This window comes from Acanthochromis polyacanthus, chromosome 10, assembly GCF_021347895.1.
Source record: "Acanthochromis polyacanthus isolate Apoly-LR-REF ecotype Palm Island chromosome 10, KAUST_Apoly_ChrSc, whole genome shotgun sequence".
Classification (NCBI taxonomy): Eukaryota; Metazoa; Chordata; class Actinopteri; family Pomacentridae; genus Acanthochromis; species Acanthochromis polyacanthus.
Genome location: NC_067122.1, coordinates 18404968 through 18424917, shown reverse-complemented (window position 1 = coordinate 18424917; position 19950 = coordinate 18404968). Strand labels below are relative to the sequence as shown.

The 19950-nt window shown below is 39.5% G+C and overlaps 1 protein-coding gene across 6 annotated transcripts; it reads left to right on the top strand.

Annotated features, from left to right (window-relative positions):
- Nucleotides 1-1174: 1174 nt before the first annotated feature.
- On the top strand, nt 1175-18891 carry stx3b (syntaxin 3b). 6 transcript variants are annotated; one of them, XM_022189594.2, is made up of 11 exons: nt 1175-1572; nt 8288-8362; nt 8491-8590; nt 10122-10196; nt 10345-10415; nt 10844-10952; nt 11084-11157; nt 12584-12718; nt 13852-13962; nt 18117-18208; nt 18317-18891. In XM_022189594.2, exons 1-10 carry the CDS (start codon nt 1543-1545, stop codon nt 18192-18194), a joined length of 858 nt encoding a protein of 285 aa, XP_022045286.1. In that variant the 5' UTR covers nt 1175-1542; the 3' UTR covers nt 18195-18208; nt 18317-18891. The 6 variants fall into 6 exon arrangements, 5 of the variants coding, with proteins under 5 accessions (XP_022045286.1, XP_022045288.1, XP_022045287.1 ...); XM_022189596.2 differs by lacking the exons at nt 13852-13962; nt 18117-18208; nt 18317-18891 and adding exons at nt 13479-13589; nt 15130-15240; nt 15568-17695; XR_007944721.1 differs by lacking the exons at nt 13852-13962; nt 18117-18208; nt 18317-18891 and adding exons at nt 12917-13153; nt 13479-13600.
- The last annotated feature ends 1059 nt before the right edge of the window (nt 18892-19950 follow it).

The window sequence follows — 19950 nt, the reverse complement described above, 5'->3', positions numbered from 1 at the left end:
CTCAGCTGGACACCAAAACAACATCATGTGTGCACAATGCAGGAGATAAACACTTACCGTAATGTGTGTTTAGAAAATATTATAGACAAAAAGGAGAAATTAAATAATCTAATTTTGTGTACAGAAGAATTCTCAAAACACTACAGTCTGGATAAAAAGAGACTGAAGAGGTTTTTTTTGTCACATGCAGTGACAAATAAAAACTTGCACATGCAGTTTGTGCAGAGTGATGCAAGAACAAAAAGCCATTAAAAAACATTCTGAAACAATCGGGAAAAAAAGCCATAACATCATAAATGAGGAGGGAGAGACTGTAGAGTTAAAGTACATACATGCATTGTGCAGGAGTTGCAGTTGTGTGTGTGCATGCTGTTGTGGATGCACACACACACATGGATGAATGAGTGTATTGACTGGATGCTTATTACATAGCAAATAAATATATTGAATATATACCAAATCTTCTATTCATTCTTTTTTAGAATTCTCTTCTATTTTGAATCATTATTTGTCTGTCTATGTCTACAATACAATACAATACAATACAATACAATGACTTTATTGATCCCCAAAAGGAAATTCAATCTGATCAGATATAACATTATGACCAGCTGCCTAATATTGTGTTGGTCCTCTTAATGCAGAGAATTCTGTGGGTCCTGTGGGCTGCAGGGTGAGATCTACCTTGATCAGGTTTATCCTGGCATACATCCCACATGTGCTCAATAAGATTTGGATCTGGGGAGTGTGGAACCCAGGTGAACTCCTTAGCTCTGTTGTGTTCCTTGTGCTTCTCCTGAGCAATTTCCTGAGGGTGGCAACTGACATCAAAGTCTGCTGTTGCCATGGAGCTTTAGGGGGTTGCTTGACCTGCAATGTTTAGGTGGGAGGTACATGTCAGACATCCACATGAATGTCAGGACTCAAGGTTTCCCAGCAGAACATTGCATTATAACAAGATGATCGATGTTAGCTCACCTGTCAGTGGTCATAATGTTGTGGTTGATGGGTGTATAAAGCATTATTCAGTTTGATGGGAGGCTCCAGATGTCGATATTCCTACCATATGTCTATGATTCCTACAACACCTGAATGCATCATCAGTGCAGGTGCCTTCAGGGCGTGGCTTCATCCTGAAGGACAGAGTGGCTCCTGCGCATGCGTGAGCCAGAAAAGTGCGTTTTAGTATGATTACTGGTGGCCAGCGGAGAGACAGATTAAACGGCTCCACACAACTGTCGTTTTAATCCCCCGAGCGAGGAGATTTAGCAGGAAAAAACACTAGCTTTAAATCCAGCAGCCATATTGTATGGAAAAACGACGGAAAGAGTCCCGTTTTCAGAAAAAGTCGACTTCTCAGACTCCTCTGTCAGGACTTTTGGGGAGTTTAATTTTCTCTCTTGCTGGCGGTGGGTTTGTGCTGCACAGCTAGCTCGCCAGCTGGCTGAGAGATTCAGAGGTTGGGACTAGTTTTTCATCCATTTCACACAATATTGTGATTATTTCTTTGGCTATAAAGTGTGATATTGAACGGGTGGAACGATGAAGGACCGATTGGAGCAACTTAAAGCAGTAAGTAGTGTCCAGGAAATGTTGAGTTTCTCATCAGTGTCTCATTTTCCTCCTCGGTTTGTGTGTCTGTACATTTTATATTGGGCATCTGAGAAGCGTTAATTTAGTAAGAAAACTTGTGCATAGTATTTCCACCTTCACACAAATCTTGGCCATAAATACATGACATAACATAGTATTACTTTGAACCAGTAGTGTTCCTTGTGATGACATAACTCATGGGATGGATGTGGTATCACGGCAGCTTAGATTGTGCTTTGATGTGGGGGTGTTGTGTAAAAGTGAATCAGACTTAATTTAGTTTAATTTCATGTCTTGTGAAATGTAACAAAAACGATAAAATTATTGTTGTTTGCTGAATTGTGCCCCCACCAGTCATGTTAATGAATTTGGCGTTATGAATATCATACATGATGTGGAAAAATGTAGTTTATTATAGAGCAGTTTCAGTGGACAGTTCCTGCTGCAAATGACACCTGGTTAATCATTATGTTTTCACTTTAATTGATTAACTGGCGACACTTGAAGATGACATTCAATTGACAGAAAATGAATCTACAAAGATGCTGGTGATTGATCATCACTTGAAATATTCGTCAGTGTTTATATTCTCTAGTCCCAGAATGTTAAGAACTATATAATTTCACTGTTGACATGTAAATATTAAGTTTTTTACAGAACGAAAAAAGCAGTTCGAAGATGTCCCCTTGGATTCAGGGACATTTTGAAGTGTCTTCTGAAATTTTACAGCCAGCTGTAAAATGAAAATGTGAATGAAAATGTATGAAACTTGGCCATGCTAGTTGCTATTGCTAATAATGCAGAATTTGGTCATCTTCAGCTAAGGTGGACTCAGCATTTGTATTAAACCATCACAGAGGATTACTTAGAAAAATCTTTAATAGCACATTATCATTCAGATTTTATCGGTTCAGAATCGAGTAAACGTAGTAGGTACACTTTCAGTCTCCGAGGGATGACGCCTTGATCCTCTTGTAACCCAAGATGGGATGTGTTGCTATAGCTACCTGAAACTGCTGGACAAATATTTGCAGCGTTTAAAATTGCTGAACTGTGGTATCCCCCACGGGCATCTGAATCTCACACAGCTGACTTCATTTTAGTGAAAGGAAGTACACATTGCAGGGGAAGTAGGCCGGTCAGTTGACAATGTTCACACTATATGTTGAATTTTATGTTGCTGTAGCGATGCAGCACTTCTCTTTAGTAGCGCTCACCTCTGTTCCATCTATCCTTATGCCACTGTTTCTTTATCTTTCTTCCTTATCCACGCTCACCTTCTGCCTTTATTTTCCTCCTAGAGTTTCCTCTCTAATGTTTAACTTGCTGGCAGTGATCGACCCTGTATACGTCTTTGCCTGCAGGCGTAGGTTCATGTGAATGTTTGCCATACAGCAGAATGACCTGGAGAATTATGGGAAATGTTAACGTTTTGACATAAAATACAAAGAGAGCAGGTTGATAGCCTTTTGATTATTGGTTGATGTTACACAGGAGGTAGTTTTTCGTTATTCTTCTGTTGCATTTCCCTCAGAGTGTTTTCAAATGTACTTTCAGTCAAAACCGTATCCCTTTCAGTTCTGTGTTTCCCCGCACAGACCTGGTGGGTTACTGCCCTCACTCCGCTTCCCCACCTGGCTCAGATATCAGCACAATGAATGGCAAAATTGTAGCAGCACTAACATGGTTTCTACTGTGGCATATGGAGTTTTTAAATCCCTTGTCAGATTTCAGCTTTGCACTAACACAAGTCCTCACGGAGCATATTGGCTTCTGTCACTGTACTGGTGTAAATCTGAGCCTGCGTCCCCGTCCTGATGCTGTAATGGCTTGCAGCTCATTTTCTAAAGCGTCCCGTGGGAGATTCTCATGCTTAGGACTCCAGCTAAAAGTTAATTTTATTGTTGATTCATGTGAATGTTTTTTGGATGAATTGTTTGGTTTATAACGTCAAAATAACTGTATAATTCAAGATCACAGTGGTCCAAGATAGTGTAATCTCATGGCTTTTTCGCCCAACCAACCTTCATCCATCCATCCATTCACCGCTTTATCCTCATTAGGGTCGCTGGAGCCTATCCCAGCTGACTTGGGCAAAGGCAGGGGACACCCTGGACAGGCCACCAGTCTGTTGCAGGGCTACATATACAGACAAACAATCACACTCACATTCATACCTACGGGCAATTTAGAGTCATCAATTAACCTCAGCATATTTTTGGACTGTGGGAGGAAGCTGGAGTGCCCGGAGAAAACCCACACATGCACAGGGAGAACATGCAAACTCCATGCAGAAAGATCCCAGGCCCACCCCGGGATTCGAACCAGGAATCTTCTTGCTGCAAGGCAAAGTGCTAACCACTTACTCCACTGTGCAGCCCACCCAACCAACCTTCCAAAGATATTCAGTTTACTGGTATTATGAAGGAAAGCAATTATCTTTACAAATGATTATCTGAAAACATGGAAATTATTTAAATTTTTGCTTGAATTTAAACGATTGACTTTCAAAGCAGCTGCTGCTCGACTGGCTAATTGATTCATCTACTAGTGTACACATTGCGACTTCCTTCTCAGCTCAGCTTAGGCCTTTTCCACCCTCCTCTTCTCCAGCTGTCCTTCAGTTTGTCAGCGTGTGTTAAATTTTATCGTTTATGATACTCGGAGACAAAGTCTGACAGCTTGTCACCTGGTTTCTTATAGATGACAGAGTCATGGGAATGATACGTGAGAGAGCGAGTTTAATATGGGCCATGATTGCAGTTGAACCAGCTGGACTGTGTACACTTGGTTATGTATGCAGTAATGAGTCATACAGGTCACTTTTTGTGGCTCCCAGAAAATTGGTCAATTAATATGTTTGTTTTTTCAGGGTCACTCCCAATCTGATTATTAGCAATAAAGGAGGCTGATAACCAATATTTTTAGCCAATAACATGAAAGTCTTGTTATCAATATTGCTTGATTTATTTAAGTTTCATGTGTTTAATTAAAAGAGAACTTCTCAAAGTTTCTCCTTATAAACGCTGCTCGTGACTTGATGTATAACCAATGAGATAGTGCCGTGGCCAAGACATTACTTGAGACAACAGAGAGAGAGAAACAAGTAGCACATTTGAAAATTAATTTGATTAGGAATCAAGTAAAAATTATACCAATAGTTGTAAAAATTGTGAATATTGGATCCAGGCTGATAGCTGGTTGACCTCTAATGTACTGTATATATACTCAGTATACACTTTTATTTTTATACTGTAGCGGCTGATACAATGACCTCAGTTTTTCCTTTTGACCTTTATTTTTTCATCCAAGCCTTTGACCATTCATTCTGTGTTACACTTTTGATCTAACATTCCACTAAGATCAGAATAAAACAGCCTTACTATGCAGGCTGCAGTGAAACACGTTAAGGAGGTCACGATGTTTCCTTCTGTGTAAAACCACTGTTCAGTCATTACCTTCTTGAGGGGAATTATGCAACCAGACATATGGTGCTTTGTATGCAGAATAAGCATAATTAAGGGTTTTTTGCATAAAAGGAGCAAGCCAGCATCCAAACTAACATGTGTCATTGTTGTGCAGCGTGTGTGCTGTTTTCTCATCTTTAAGTCCGGTTTACTAAATGTTATCCAGCATGTGTTGAAGATTTTGGTGGCTGCACATTCTTCACTATGAGATTATGGCGTTTATGTTGTTTGTGGTTTAATGGGAGAGAGAATTTATTCGCTGCTGCATGGTTCATTCTGTCAGGCAGCTTTTCGACTCAGAACCCTTAAATGTGCTGCGTTCACAATGTGTTTGCTCCTCAATTTTAAAAAATATCAGTGAAGAAAGAAAATCCTCGCTAATGCTAATCTTGTTCTGATGCACATACATGTTTAAAATGCTTCGCTGTTTCATGCTGCTTACTCAAAACCACAACCAATTGTGAAGCATTGCACAACTTCCAGCCTTCTTGAAATGACTAGAACCAGTTTTGATGTAAGAAGTCTTCTGACAGTAATAGCTGTGTTCAGGGAGTCATAAGATGAGCAAGTGAGTTTAACGAAGAATGTTGCTGAAGTTTTCTTTATGACTCAAATAAAGTCAGTCGCTCTGACCGTTCTTGTCAGTATCAAGCTGTTTTTACACAGAAGCGAGTGTCTGTGGTGCCTTTGGCTGCTGGGTTTGTTACACACTTCAACCCCTTTCCTCTTGTTTTTGCTGAATGAGAGACACTGGAAGGAAGTGAGTGCTTGTTCTTATCTCACTACTGCAGAAATGCTGCGTGAGAGAGCACAAAGTGTGAGCGTTTGATGAATAACCCTTAGAGAGATTCAAAAACAAGCATAATGTCAGCGTGTGTCCAGGCACTCTGTGTTCACTACTGTTGTTAGCTACAGCAGCCTGAACCAAATAGTCTAGGCTACATTTGCAATTCAAATTTTAGACGAGAGGTAGAAGGTTAAAGAGAGTTAAACCTCAGCATTCAGACGTTTGCAGCAAATGTTAGCAACCGCTCGGGTGTTTTCATTATTCATAAATCTGCTGATTGTTTTCTTAATTAATTAAATATGAAGCCATCAAAAAACTGTGGACAAATTTAAATGAAAATGACAAAGAAAAGCAGTAGAGATTAAAAGCTCAAACTATTAAATGTTTGCCTGAAAAAGTATTAACACAGTCAGTTGATTAGCAAAATACATACTGATTAATTTTCTGTCAAACAGCTGCTCTATTTATCAACCAGCTTTTGCCCAGTTTCTCTTGAAAATCATTGCGTTGTGTCTCGTCACGCTCAATAACAAACCGACAAACAGTGTCGCTCCATCGGGAAGTCAAAGCTAATTCAGAGTAAATCAACTGTAATGTTTACTGAGATCTCTAGTTTAGGGCTTGAGGCTGAGTCAGTTGTTATGAGAGAGCCGGGAAGTCCACAGCTGTGACGCCTAACATTTTCCATGCCTTGACTTTGACCCAGGTGCACACCTGACTTTCACACCTGAAGAGTCCAGACCTCAGACTCGGTCACCCAACACAAGCTGCTCCACGTGAGGAGCTTATCGGCTGTCAGAACTCATCAGGAATGAAAACTTATTTGACTTTAAAAGCAGAAGTAATTAAAATGGAAGGAATGACTGGAACTTGCTGTTAGTTTTCCACTCATCGTTCCACTTTTTTCTGCATGTCACTGTTAGGCCCTATTGGATGTTTACTTTGCGCCGTAATTGTGGTTTTCTGAAGTCGGTTTTAAAGCGAGTTGAAAACAGGTTCCATCCCTGGTCCTTCCATGTAAACATTCAGGGGCAGTGCAGAGCTCTTTGTGGCCTTGTGTTTGCCGACTATCCCTTGTGACATATTTATGACTTCAGCAGAGTGAAGTTTTCTGATAAAGTTTATTGGGTGTCGGCTGATCAGCGTCAGAGCAGGACTTCTGGTAGATGTGTCATGCTGAGCGGCTAACAATAAAGCTTTTTCCACTGCTGTGGCTTTCAAAGGAGGCTCTTGTTTCAGATGGTTTCCACCTGGACAAGAAATACATTTTCAGACATGAAAATGAAAATGAAGATTGTTCAGAATGTACAGAATATTGGCAGAAAATATCAGTTTACTGCTGCAAGTTAAATGTTGGTGTTGTCTATGTGTTGGTCTGTGAAAGCTGTAAGATAAAGAAGGGAGTGACAATAGTATCCGTTATCAAATCTCTGTATTATATAAATGCAGACTGCAGTGAATCATCATAAACTGTCTTTAGGTGTTTAAGTTTTATTTATTCTATTTTATAAGTTTCAATGATAATTTTGGTCATTTCTCACCATATTATCTTTGGTATAAGGTATTGTACAGCTGGTAAGTGTTAAGACAAAATAAAAGGACATTTTTGGGGAATACCGTTGGAGAAACATGTGGAGGCTTGTTTTCTCAAAGCAAGTTAGATGAGAAGATGATCTCATTTCTGTGTGGTAAATATGACACAACTACTAGCAGCCAGTTGGTATAACTTAGCACAAAGCCTAAAAACAGGAGGAAATAATGAGCTTTACCTCATAAGTAATAAAATCCGCCTACCAGTGCCTCTAAAGCTCTCTAATTATCATATTATACCTGCTTTTTATAATCCGTACAAAGACCTAAATCTAAAAACAACACACTTTAGTTTTATGGGTTTTATGGGTGGTCATACATCAGACTATTTATTGACCAAGATCAGTAACTTCACTCAGATCACTGGGCTTCAGGAAATGATCCTTGGGTAAATGCATAAAGGTTTGTGCTGAAGAACATGCTCTTATCTTTCAAAAAATGTTGATATTTTCACTTTCAAACTGAAGTGATAGATAGGAAATAGATGCCACAGTGCCCCCACAGACATTCCTCATATGTCGGTATCCATGTGTTGCATTTTAAGCAGTGATATTAAATAATTGTAGTACAAAAAACAAAAAATAGCATTAAGGCAAATGTGATTTCAAGGGGGCAGAATTTAGGAAAAGCACATCAAATAGAAGATAAATAAGGGGTGGATATAATTTGCCTTACAGGACCACAGAGCTGTCTAGATTTCTGCTTCCACTTTGGTGGACCTTTAATCCTGAGGTGCTGATGACATGCTTTATGCTTTGAGCTTTAGAGAAACATGTAATACCCTCCACATGGTCTCTCCGTCAGCTAAACCTACCACTGCTACTCTGACACTTGTTTTGTGTTCTGTTAGACGTGTGATCAAGATGATGACGAGGTGGAGATCGCTGTGGACAACGCAGCCTTCATGGATGAGTTCTTCTCTCAGGTGAATGTTGCCATCAGTGTTTTAGTGTGTGGAGGCCGTGCTCCTCATACCTCCTTGCTTGTGTTTGTAAGGACCTACATGGATGTTGTTGTTTGCACACATTTACGATTTGTGTCTGTGTGTTTCAGATCGAGGACATCAGGAACAGTATTGATAAAATTGATGAGAATGTGGCTGAAGTCAAAAAGCTTTACTCAGTCATCCTGTCTGCTCCCACATCAGATCAGAGTAAGACTCCTTACCACCATCACCAGCCCTGTTTTCTGTTCTGCACATTTACTCACTCGATGCTCGTCTCTTTTGAACATATTAAGGATGTTGTATGTGTAGATTCTCAGTCATCTGTGATAGTAATCCTAAGAGCTTCGGTAAAAAGTAGCTGAACTTCTCTTTTTGGTTCTTGAAGATGTTTCACCTCTAATCCATGAAGCTTCTTCAGTAACAAAATGTTTTGTCTTATCAGCTTTATTAAGTTGTATTTTTTTTCCTGAACTGACTGCAATCAAATTTTGAGAATAGAAACTCTATGTAACCACAGATGAATGTGTTATTGTCATTAAATACCAAAAAGCTAGAAATATCCACACAGAAAGCAGTCATTGTATTTAAAATCACTTTATTCCCACATGGGTAAAACTGACACTAAAACCTTTTATTACTAGCCTAGCCGCGCTAGACAACCCACGGCAACGAATTTAATTCTCTGCCAGGGTGGGTCTAGTTACCCTCCATAAGCCTCGAGGTTGGATGCTCCTAAAACTGGCCGGACGAATCACCATGAAGTGTAGAGTCAGAAGGCGGGCGTAACGAAGTGACGACAGAGGCGCAACGATTCTGATAGAAACAACCGGAAACAACTAGCCTAGCCGCGCTAGACAACCCACGGTAACGAATTTAATTCTCTGCCAGGGTCGACAACAAAAACGACAACAGTCATTGAGCTCCATTAGCACCGACTCTGAATAATCTTTCTGTTAACATGTCTGTAATATACTTGAACTTCAGCCATTGACTGTATAAATAAGGCTTCACCGAACTACCGCATCCTCTGATTTCCGGCGCTCTAGGAACTACGTCAGCCTATTTGTTGCGCTGATTGGTTCTTTACCTACCCAATTGCTGCAGAGTGATTTGATAGACAACCTTTTAGCCCGCCTCCCTCCCTGTCGAGCGTGCCTTGACCCTTGCGTCTTCAGAGCATGGGTCTAGCGCGGCTAGGCTATTTTATTACACTTTTTTAAAGTAATGTTTAGTCTTGTGCTTTGTCTGAGTTGGTGCACAGAGATAAGAACTTTGTGGAGACAAGAGGCTGCTGAGCTAATGTCTATCATAACCTGCATGTGAGGCGTTTAGGGAACATCGGTAAATTATAGAGTCTATTGATAAACAGATGTTGAGCAGGTGAGAATTCAATTTTGTTTATTTTTGTTTATGTTTTGCTCCTTCCTCTCCTTCAAGAGAAGAGAACAACCTAATTTTAAGTCTAACTTTGATGCCAGGACAGCAGAAATACATCCTCTCATAGAAGTGAAAGGAGTTCTGTTAATTTAAATATGAAAGTGCAATAAAAAATATTTCAAAAAATCAGTGAATAATTAATAAATATTTGTGATCTCAATGTTGATCAAAATGATCATTATTTTTTATTTTAGTTGTAATCTTGCATGTCTAGAGACTTGTCTTTTAAAATATGTTGAATTGCACATGGCATAAATGCAGCTGTCTCACTGTCTGTTCCTGCATGTCTCCTCCTCCTTAGAAACACAGGATGATTTGGAGGCAATCACCAATGACATCAAGAAGATGGCCAACAATGCGAGAAACAAACTCAAGAGTGAGTCTGCTTAACATTATAGCCCCTAATAATGTGGATTTTCACTGGATTTCAATGTTTTTAAATGCTACTGAACAATTAAAGAATAATGCAATGTATTAATGAGGTCCAGTTCCATTTTAAATCAATAACTTTGTTTACTTTGCAGCCATCGAGAGAAATCTGGAGTCAGAGGAGCAGGAGAGGGTGTCAGCTGACATGCGGATACGTAAATCACAGGTAAATGACTTACGTAAGACTTTTCACGTGACTTGCAGATGAAGCTGCTTTGTAGAACACCTTCCTTTTCATTCATAATAAGCATTTTCGAGATTATATGTGAGGTCTGATTACTTAATTCCTTGTTCTCAAATTGAAATTAAATAGACTTTATTGGCAGGACCGTTTTCAGACACCATATTGCCTTTTAGAACATTGTTAAGGTAGACTGAAGGAGAAGAGAAAAATTAATGCTTAAAAATGGAAGAAAGCGTGTTTAAACCTGAATCAATGTCTTTGTGTTCCTCTCTGACATAAAAACACGTTTGACGTTCATCAAACATGTCTCTGTTTTTCATGTTTATGCACAATTTGCCTACAGATTGTCAGTACATCTGAGAAGATTAATTGTATGTGTGGTAATTTGCTGTTTTGCTGTTTTTCCCCAGCATGCAGTGCTTTCCAGGAAGTTTGTGGAGGTAATGACAAAGTATAATGAAGCTCAGGTGGACTTCCGGGAGAGAAGTAAAGGACGTATTCAGAGACAGCTAGAGATCAGTGAGTGATGCCGACATGCACAACAACAAACACATATGATGGTCCCATGGTGTTCTTTGTCATTAACCCTTTAATTTCCTTTCCTTTCCTTTCCTTTCCTTTCCTTTCCTTTCCTTTCCTTTCCTTTCCAGCTGGAAAAGCTACAACGGATGAAGAACTGGAGGAGATGTTGGAGAGTGGAAATGCTGCTGTGTTTACTGCAGGGGTAAGCGTGCATTCGTGTGTTCACCCGGACATCCACTTTGCCTCGACTCTGCTCACAGTGTGGTTAAACTGTGAAAGCTGCTAGTAGCTCAGGGAAATCTAAAAATGAGTGGGGACAGCTGATTTGTAGTGCTGCTGATTTGACCGGTTTGGGTCAAAGTCAGGTTGGTTACTTGGAACTATCAGATCTCTTTTAAAAAAGAAGGAAGGAACATTTTTTTAAATTTTGCTTTTCAGATAAGGATGTGTTGCATTTAACGACACCAGTGGGGGTTGGTTGCAAAAACTGCACATTGTGATAAAGGCTGTAAAATGAGTGCAAAGTGCATATTAACTCGTGAGCAAGCTTCTCTGTACCGACACTGATAAAAAGATGTTTGTTTCCAGCACTACTAGGGAAGAATTTCTCGCACAAGGACACACGGCTCGCCTTGATAGTTTTCGATGTGAACTGAACAGACTTGGCAAAACCCCAACACTAACCTTTAACAGCAAAGAAGATCTATATTATTATACCATTTTTCTTTTGGCTGTCGACAATTTTTAAAAGAGTTTGTTCTTAAAATTCCCAACTACACGATTCTTAACTGATCTGTGATAGTGGTGAAACAGCGTTTCCTCTCCCACTCCTGGATCTAATGTATTTAATGTACTCTTACAGAATTTGCTAAACTGACCGGTTGTGCTTTTGAAACTCAGACTATGTGGCATTTTGATGCTTTGTAGTGGCATTAGAATGCTGTAATAACAATGGGAAGTGTACCCTAAAATGATATACAAATAATAAAACTCTTTTTAAAAAAAAAAATCAGTTAAGTCGGTTGATTGTTTTTTATTTTTCTTCTATTTACACTGTAATCTCACTGAGACATGGGCTCTTATTTTCAAGAGAGACCTGATGGATTGTGGATCTTTCAAGTTCTTTTTGCAGCAGCTTTGTGTTAAGACAGTTAAACACAGTTGTATTTAGGAAGTCTTGATTATTTTGTTGATCTGATCATAAGAAAACAAATCAAGATTATATTGTGGACAAAAAATTGTTATCCAGCCCCATTTATGAATATATTTACCATTTACAAAGCACCAAGAGACAAAAACAATCAAACTCCATCTATCATTTCCACAAATAACCTGGAAAAAAAAGCCACCCATAGATACAAGATGGGGTAGCAGGATTCATTAGAAGAACTGTCATTTCTTCTAAAAATGACTTTTCATGACACATTTATCACTCCTTATGGCTCCCCTGATTCCCAGCTAGTTGCAGTGCCTCATTCTGACCACACTAGCCATAAAAATTAGATGTGATTCAACTGCAGATCTTCATGTGGACACTGTGGCTGAGACGTCATGATGAGACAGTCATGTTTTCATATCTGTGGTTGTGTTTTTCCTGTGAGATAACAGCCAGCCTCTCCTCTCCACAGATTGTGGACTCTGGCATCTCGAAACAAGCCCTGAGTGAGATTGAATCCAGACACAAAGACATTGTCCGTCTGGAAAGTAGCATCAAGGAGCTGCACGATATGTTTGTAGACATTGCCATGCTGGTGGAGAGCCAGGTACACCCTTCTACATCCACCTGCCCCTTATTTTGTTCCATTCATTCATTCATTCTTTGAATTCATCCATGAAGCTTCTCCATGGCCTCGTGTTCATTCCTGACTGCATCAAGCTCATTTTCTCCACATTATTTCTCTTTCCATATCTGTTGTGGTGTAACAGTTATTCTGCGTCTGTCTCCGTTTGCTCTTTTCCAGCTCCCTGTCTTTCTCTCTTTGCTTCTGCCACTGCCACCTCCATCCCATCACCCAACATGAACCATCTTGAATGCATTTAGTAAGATGCAAAAATGAAACCTCCGAGTTGACATTAGAGCTGACTTCACACTAGAATCACGAAACATTGTCATGCACTATATGTACATCCATACCTAAGTATAACCACATCTTTCTTGCTGCTTACACCTTGCTTTCTGAGGAAAATGCTTGTTTGAGGTAAGGGCTGTTCTCTTGCTCACTGTTGCTCGTTTTCTTAATCACTGTAATTTCTGCTTTTGGGTTGGAAGAGATTTGGTCAACAAAAACATGAGCATTAACATGAATACGAATGATTCTCTTATGAAATTGTTAATATTAAAGCTGACCTACTCAGGGGAGGTTCTTGCCGTTTCATCAATAGAAACTGCAAAATTTTACCCAGTGAACTAATATTCAATCTGCAACTAGTGTTATTCCTGAATGTATTCAAACTAATCTGCTGTTCTTTGTTTTCCTCGTCAACTGTTGCTTTATGTCTGACTTAATGTTGTATGTTTTTCAGGGTGACATAGTAGACAACATAGAGAAGAATGTATCCAATTCAGTGGACCACATAGTAGAAGCTAAGGAACAGACCAAAAAAGCTGTAAGGTACCAGACCAAAGCACGCAAGGTAATGTCGACTTGCCAGCTATCGCATCACATCTCCTTGTGACCTCTTCCTGTTTCTTTTCTGCTTATTTTCTGTTGCACTTTTCTCTATCTGACACATTGAAACCACACAGTTTTGCCTGCAGATCATCCTCCCTCGCCCTGTTTGCACACAGAGCCAATTATACGTAGCTGTAGCAGTCTGTGGGCCTCGCTTTTTGTTTCTCTGTTAATTTTCTCATTCCATTTCGCTGCTCTTTGTCACCTCACACTATCCACATCAGGGTGGAATGATTGACAGGATTGAGAGCAACATGGACCAGTCGGTGGGCTTCGTGGAGCGGGCTGTAGCAGACACTAAGAAAGCCGCAAAGTTTCAGCAAGAGGCTCGCCGTGTGAGTGACCATAGTCAAAAACATTGGTCCGGTTTCCCAAAAGCAACAGAAATAGTTTTACCTTTTTGCTTAGCATGTGCAAATTCTCACAGAAATGAGAGCGATGCAGCAGAAAAAATAGTGTTTACTGGCCACCACAGGACAAAGACAGAGTCAAGTTGAAGTTCACAAGCCTGTCTGCAAATTACAATATGAATACAGAATCCGTGTTATTTGGGTGGGAGTATGTGCCAAAGATGTTCTCTGCTTCCTTCTGTCTTCATAGTTGAGCAGCAACTAAGGATTATGGCTGCTCTGTCTTAGCCTTAAACACAGCGCTCAAACAAAAAGTGTTTCCCCAGTAGAAAAATTTGGAACTGCTGTACCAAAATGGGCTGTAATTTGTAGAACAATTGCAAGCCAACATTCTTTTTAGCTTACCTCCCAATCGTGACAATGATCATTTTTAGAAATAATTTGAAAGAGTTCTTCAATTCTGTTCCGCTGTGCTTTGATCAAAATGGCCCTTTGTGTATAAAAGGTAGAAAGGATTGTATTTCCTCTTTAACAAAAGAATGCTTTTGGGAAACTTCCTTGACAACATGAGGAGCATCACCACCACCAAAACCCTGATCTTCTCCTTGATCCTGAACCGTGTTGGCTTGATCCCCAACTCTCCTGCCTGCTCCTGCACCAGCCTCCACCCTGTGGACCCCTGTGGACCCCTGTGCTTTAAACGCCTCCGTGACCCATCAAGAACCAGAATGGACAACCCCTCCCCCTACTCAGACACACACTGACAGCTTCCACTCTCTTTTCTCTCTGTTCTTTCTCTGTTCTTTCTCTTCAGCTGTAACTTGAACGTTGTCTGTATATACATGTGGTTGCATTGGCCTTTTGTTTGTGTCTGAAGATATTATCTGTTAGACTCTGGCTGTATGTGAATAAAATAACATTGTGTTGACTGGAAATCATAAAGTCAACACAGCTGTAACAAGAGAAAACTGGTTGATCAGACTTCAGCTAGACTGAAGTGCAGAGTTTGTGTGGTTTCCAAGCTGCATAGATAATCCATGATATCTGAGATGTCCATTGTTGTCTTGCCTGATGCAAAATGTTATGCCTTTTGTTGTTTTCCATTGAGATTCAATCTGATGTTACTGTGCGTATTTGGTTGTCCTCCAACAGAAAACGGTGATAATTGTGGTGGTTGTGCTGATCCTACTAGCTCTCATTATCGGACTCTCAGTGGGATTAAGGTGAAGCTGATGGGTTATTACAGTGTAAGGAGAGCTAAGGGTGAGTAACTGGAGCAAATACCTGCTGTTGCCACAATGGGTGTGGGTATGAGGCATGCTTTGGATAAGAGTTTGCACTTCCCTTCAGGCTGAGTGTGTGTATTTTCTTTCTATGAGTGAGCTTATATGAGGTGTGTTTGTGTGTATTTGAAGTTCTTGGGTGTGTTTTTTTTTTTTCTGCAACACTTGTGTCTGGTTACTGCTGAACGAACAAACAAAGCAGAGCTAGCGGTGAGTTAGGTGCTCACTGTTGCAGCTGTTGGTTTATTTCCGTGCTCCTGCATCCTGTGATTAACACTCTTCTCCCTTTGTGTCTCCCTCTTTGTAGAAGATGATCATTATTAATGGAGTCTGTCCTGTGGTTGTTGTCATCCTCCTCGTCTTCCTCACCCATACAGTATAGAACTCATCTGTGTGTTCATCATGTTCTCCATCAGCTGGCCCACAAAAGAAAACACCAATACTGATCACTCCATATGGATTTTATAATATTAAATCTCCAGATGTACCGCCTGTTCTTAAAAAAAAACAAAACAAAACTGAAGGTCTGGTTTGACCTCTTGAAAGAAGAAGCAGGAGGTCTGTTTGACTCCCTGAGGTTTGGACAGTTTGAGGATGCTCTGCTGCAAATGAGGAACTGAAGCTGACATACCTGTATCTCTATGGAGGCAAAAAGGGAACTGAAAAATCAAAACATTTCATTGTTCAACATTTGGAGCCAATGAATCAGTTGGAAAGTGTTTGTCATCTGTAGTTTGAACTCCTGGGGAAGTCAGACACTTGTTGAAGCACATTACCTCCATAATCATTAATCCTCACCATTATGAGCCTTGACACATTTTATGATCGTCACTGAATATTCACTGCTCTGAGATTTTGTTGGTTTTAGGGAGTTCCAGCACTTTCACATTTCAGAGTCCAACATGAAGCTCAAATTTCTGTAATTATTGTGTGAATAATTGAATTACTGTTGTTAATATGTAGCCCTGAATGTGGCTCGGCTGTTTTATCTTGAAGAGGACTGGTGTGTACTCTCTTATGATTCTTCAGGTTAATTATTTAGTCACAATTTAGTGGGTTTTTTTTTTTCATTTTAAAATGTGAAGGATGGTGCTTATGGGAACACATTTCATGAACTCGCAAAGAAAGAAAGACAGGCCAGTGGGATAAATCCACGGCTTGCTTGAAGAATTGTCTAAATGCTGCAGCATCTGGCAGAAAATCTTTTCAGACTTTCATGATGACCATTGTCTTGCTTGTTCAAATACTGTAAAAAACAATGTTTTGATGCCAAAGGGTTTGTAGAGAGGCTGGTAGCAACACTAGTGGCTTGTTTCCATAAGTGCCTGAATAGTCTTTGTATTTATTCTACTTATTGACAATGTGTTGCCTGTGAAGACACATCAATGGACACTTTAACCTAGAGCTAGGTCTGCCTGGCTGGTGGCTCTGTACTGCTGTGAGATGCGTTAACTGGCATATTTTAGTTCTCCTAATATTCAGATATAACACAGTTACCAGTTTATTAGGCACAGCCCTGCAATACATCCTGGTTTTTTTTTGTTTTTTTTTTACAAAGGGAGAATGTTCAATTTTTGCTAACACAGCTTTGGAGATATGTTGCTTGGTGTTATACAGTGTGTCTAATAATTAGTTTTCCCTCACTGATGTACAAAATATTTTAAATTAGAACTGTGAAAGTTTAATTTGGTCACATCTACAACAGTTTGAGTGAAAACTGAGCATTTTACTTTAATAATACGCCTTATTAATATGAAAATTATCTTCATGTACATCCAAAACTGTTTAGTTTTTATTTTTTTTTCCACTTTTATCCATATTTTCAGAAAGCACAGTGCTGAAAATATTTGTATCGCTTTTGTCTATTCCTAACACAATCTCACATATCATATTATATGAATGTATAAGAATGTTGTCAGTAAATGAAACGGGCAGATGAAGATAGGATTTATTGCAGGGCTGTTGTATTAGACTGCATTAATCTTGGCAGAGTGAACCTGATATACTGTCAGTGCAGTTGTGGTTAGTTATTTCATCAGGATGCTCTTTCTTGTCGAGGGAATGTGGAGAGTGTACTGAATGGTTTCACTGAGTGGCTTTAACTTGGTAATTAAGCAGGTGATCCCAGCTGTGAATGTGAGGATCAGGTCAGAGATCACATTTCTACAAATCAAGAGAAGAGGCTTTTTATTCGACTGAGGGCCTTTAATGTGATGGCTTTGTGTCTTTTAGACCCGAGCCTGAATGTTTCCTTTAAATCTGGTTGCGCGGGGGCCACTTTTGAGAGTAAGAGGCCCCCTCAGGGTCTCTTAGCTGAATTTGAGCCACCAACACAGGCTCCAAGAAGAGAAGAAGGAGAAAACTGAAGTTGTACACTGTTTTAAGTTAAGTGCCAATGATTTTAAAAGAAATTAAAGATTTTATGTTTTTTAAGGGCTGCTGCTTCCTTGCTGTTTCTTGCCCGTTTGTCCTGCTGCTGTTTGTGAGTAACAGAAAGTAAATAAGTAACTACAGTTTTACACTTTTGGATGCCTGAATGCTGCAGAGGAGCTGTGTGAATGTGTTTTATTGGGCGGTAGGTAGCAGCTGCTGTCAGCATGTTGACCACTGTGTTGCAAAGTACAGCTTTTACAGACACAAGTGTAAAAGAGGAGGTAAGTTGTTTCACCTTTTCTCTCTCTACACACACACAGACACACACACCCTGACCTCTGTGACCCTTTGTTCTCCTTTGCTTAATCATTTCCCTTAAATCAGTGTCCATAAATGTAAATAACTGTGTTGTGTTCACTGCTCTAGAGTCATCTTTCTCTGACGGTCGTGTTGATTATTGTACATTTTTGATTAAATCTCCAGAAAAAGATGATGATTACATTGTGCTGTGCCATCATTGGGATCGTTGGGTTCTCCTATCTCTACAGCTTCTTCTCATAAAAGGTTTTACACAGGTGAAACTCGTGCATCAACCTGACAACACTACTATACATGCTCTACTTGCACGCTTAATATTTATTAAAGATCGTCTCCTTTTTTCTGTCTTTGTGGGGTGTTTCTAGAGATGAGGATTTCTCCAAGATAAATACTGTTTCCTGAGGTGCTCCCCTACATCTGTCCTGTACACTTTCCCTTCTATTTAAATATTTGGAGTTTAAATTATTTTCTTGCTGTATGAAGTGTTCGAAACTGTGTTCTAAATGTGTAGATTTTTCTCAGTTTGCCTGTTCACAGCCAGATGGTTTAACATATGACTTCTAATCATACTGAGCCGCTCTGGTTTGACTGTAGTGCACTGCCTCCTGGTGGTGCATTCAAGGAATCATCATATATAGAGAAATTATAATAATCAGGACATTATTTCGAAGGATTCGTTGACATTTATTAAGAATGCATGAGCTTTCTGTGCTATCTAGCCTCTAAAAATAATTGTTGAAAAATATCCGATGAAGTAGTGTTCTATTTGTTGTCATAATTTTATTGAAACGTGTGTGATGTTGTTATGTGTGGTCTGTCTGTATGCTGCTGAGACGCTTGCTCTGATGATCTTTTCTGCACCAGCGGATGTCACTCGCTCACTGGCTGTCTGTCAACTCGGTAAAGCCTGTTATGTAATAAAAGATTTATGTGTACCAAAGTGTTGTCTGCTGCGCTTCTTGTGTGCGTGAATGGACTCCTGCAGCTCCTGACTTTACTCTCACGGCTTCCACCATATTTATTCCCCCAATGTGTCAAAGCTACAGTTTAATATGTGGCGATGCACGGCTGAGCATCATCGTATGAGAAGCTTTCCTGACCTCATTTCATCGCCCACCTCTTGTTCCTCCTCCCACCACCCAGCAGCGCTGCGGGGGGGGGCGGAGTCTGCACAAGGGTGCGTTCGCTTTCTTGCTTGGGGTTTGCAGGATGATCAGGATTGTGAAGTATTATGATGGGAAAACTTCATTGAGCAGCAACAGACAATATAGGGAGGATGTGGTTTAGTAGAAAAAGCTTATATGAATATTAAATTTAGAAAAGTTGCATAAAGTAAGAGTAAACGAAATACGTGCAAAACTAAACGTGCATACAGTAGATACAGTATGTCTGGAAGTGTCCATTTATACATATTTTTATATTTGCAGTTATGCCTAATGAGTAGAATAAAAACCTATTTGAATTTTTTTATGAAACATCATAAAAATATTTGTAAAGCATAACATTGAAAATTGTATTGCTTTTTATTATCTTTTTAATTTGAATATAATTAACTTGTTTGCAATAATATTTTTGCAATTAATGTATTTTTTTATTTATTGCACAACGTTTGTCAGATTAACTAGCCATCAAGTGTTTTGTGTTATTCCCCTGTTTTGGTGTAAATTAACATCTAAATCTTTTATTTTTGCCATTCTGTGTTTTTTCAAAAGCACTTTTAACCTGCCCTCGATTAGTTTGAAGAGTGCAATGTAAATAAAGATAAGATTAGCCTTTATTAGTCCCACTTTACAGCAGCAAAATGAAAGGACATCAGTCAGAAACATATAAATGAACAAGGAATATGCATAAGCACTTTTGATATTCTACAGATTTTTCCATATGCATCAATTCAAGTATTGCACTGAATGTAGAAGCTAATGATATTGCAAACAATCACTCTACACAGGAAAACATTCATGTTGCACAGAATGAAATTGCAACGGCTTCTCCACGAGTT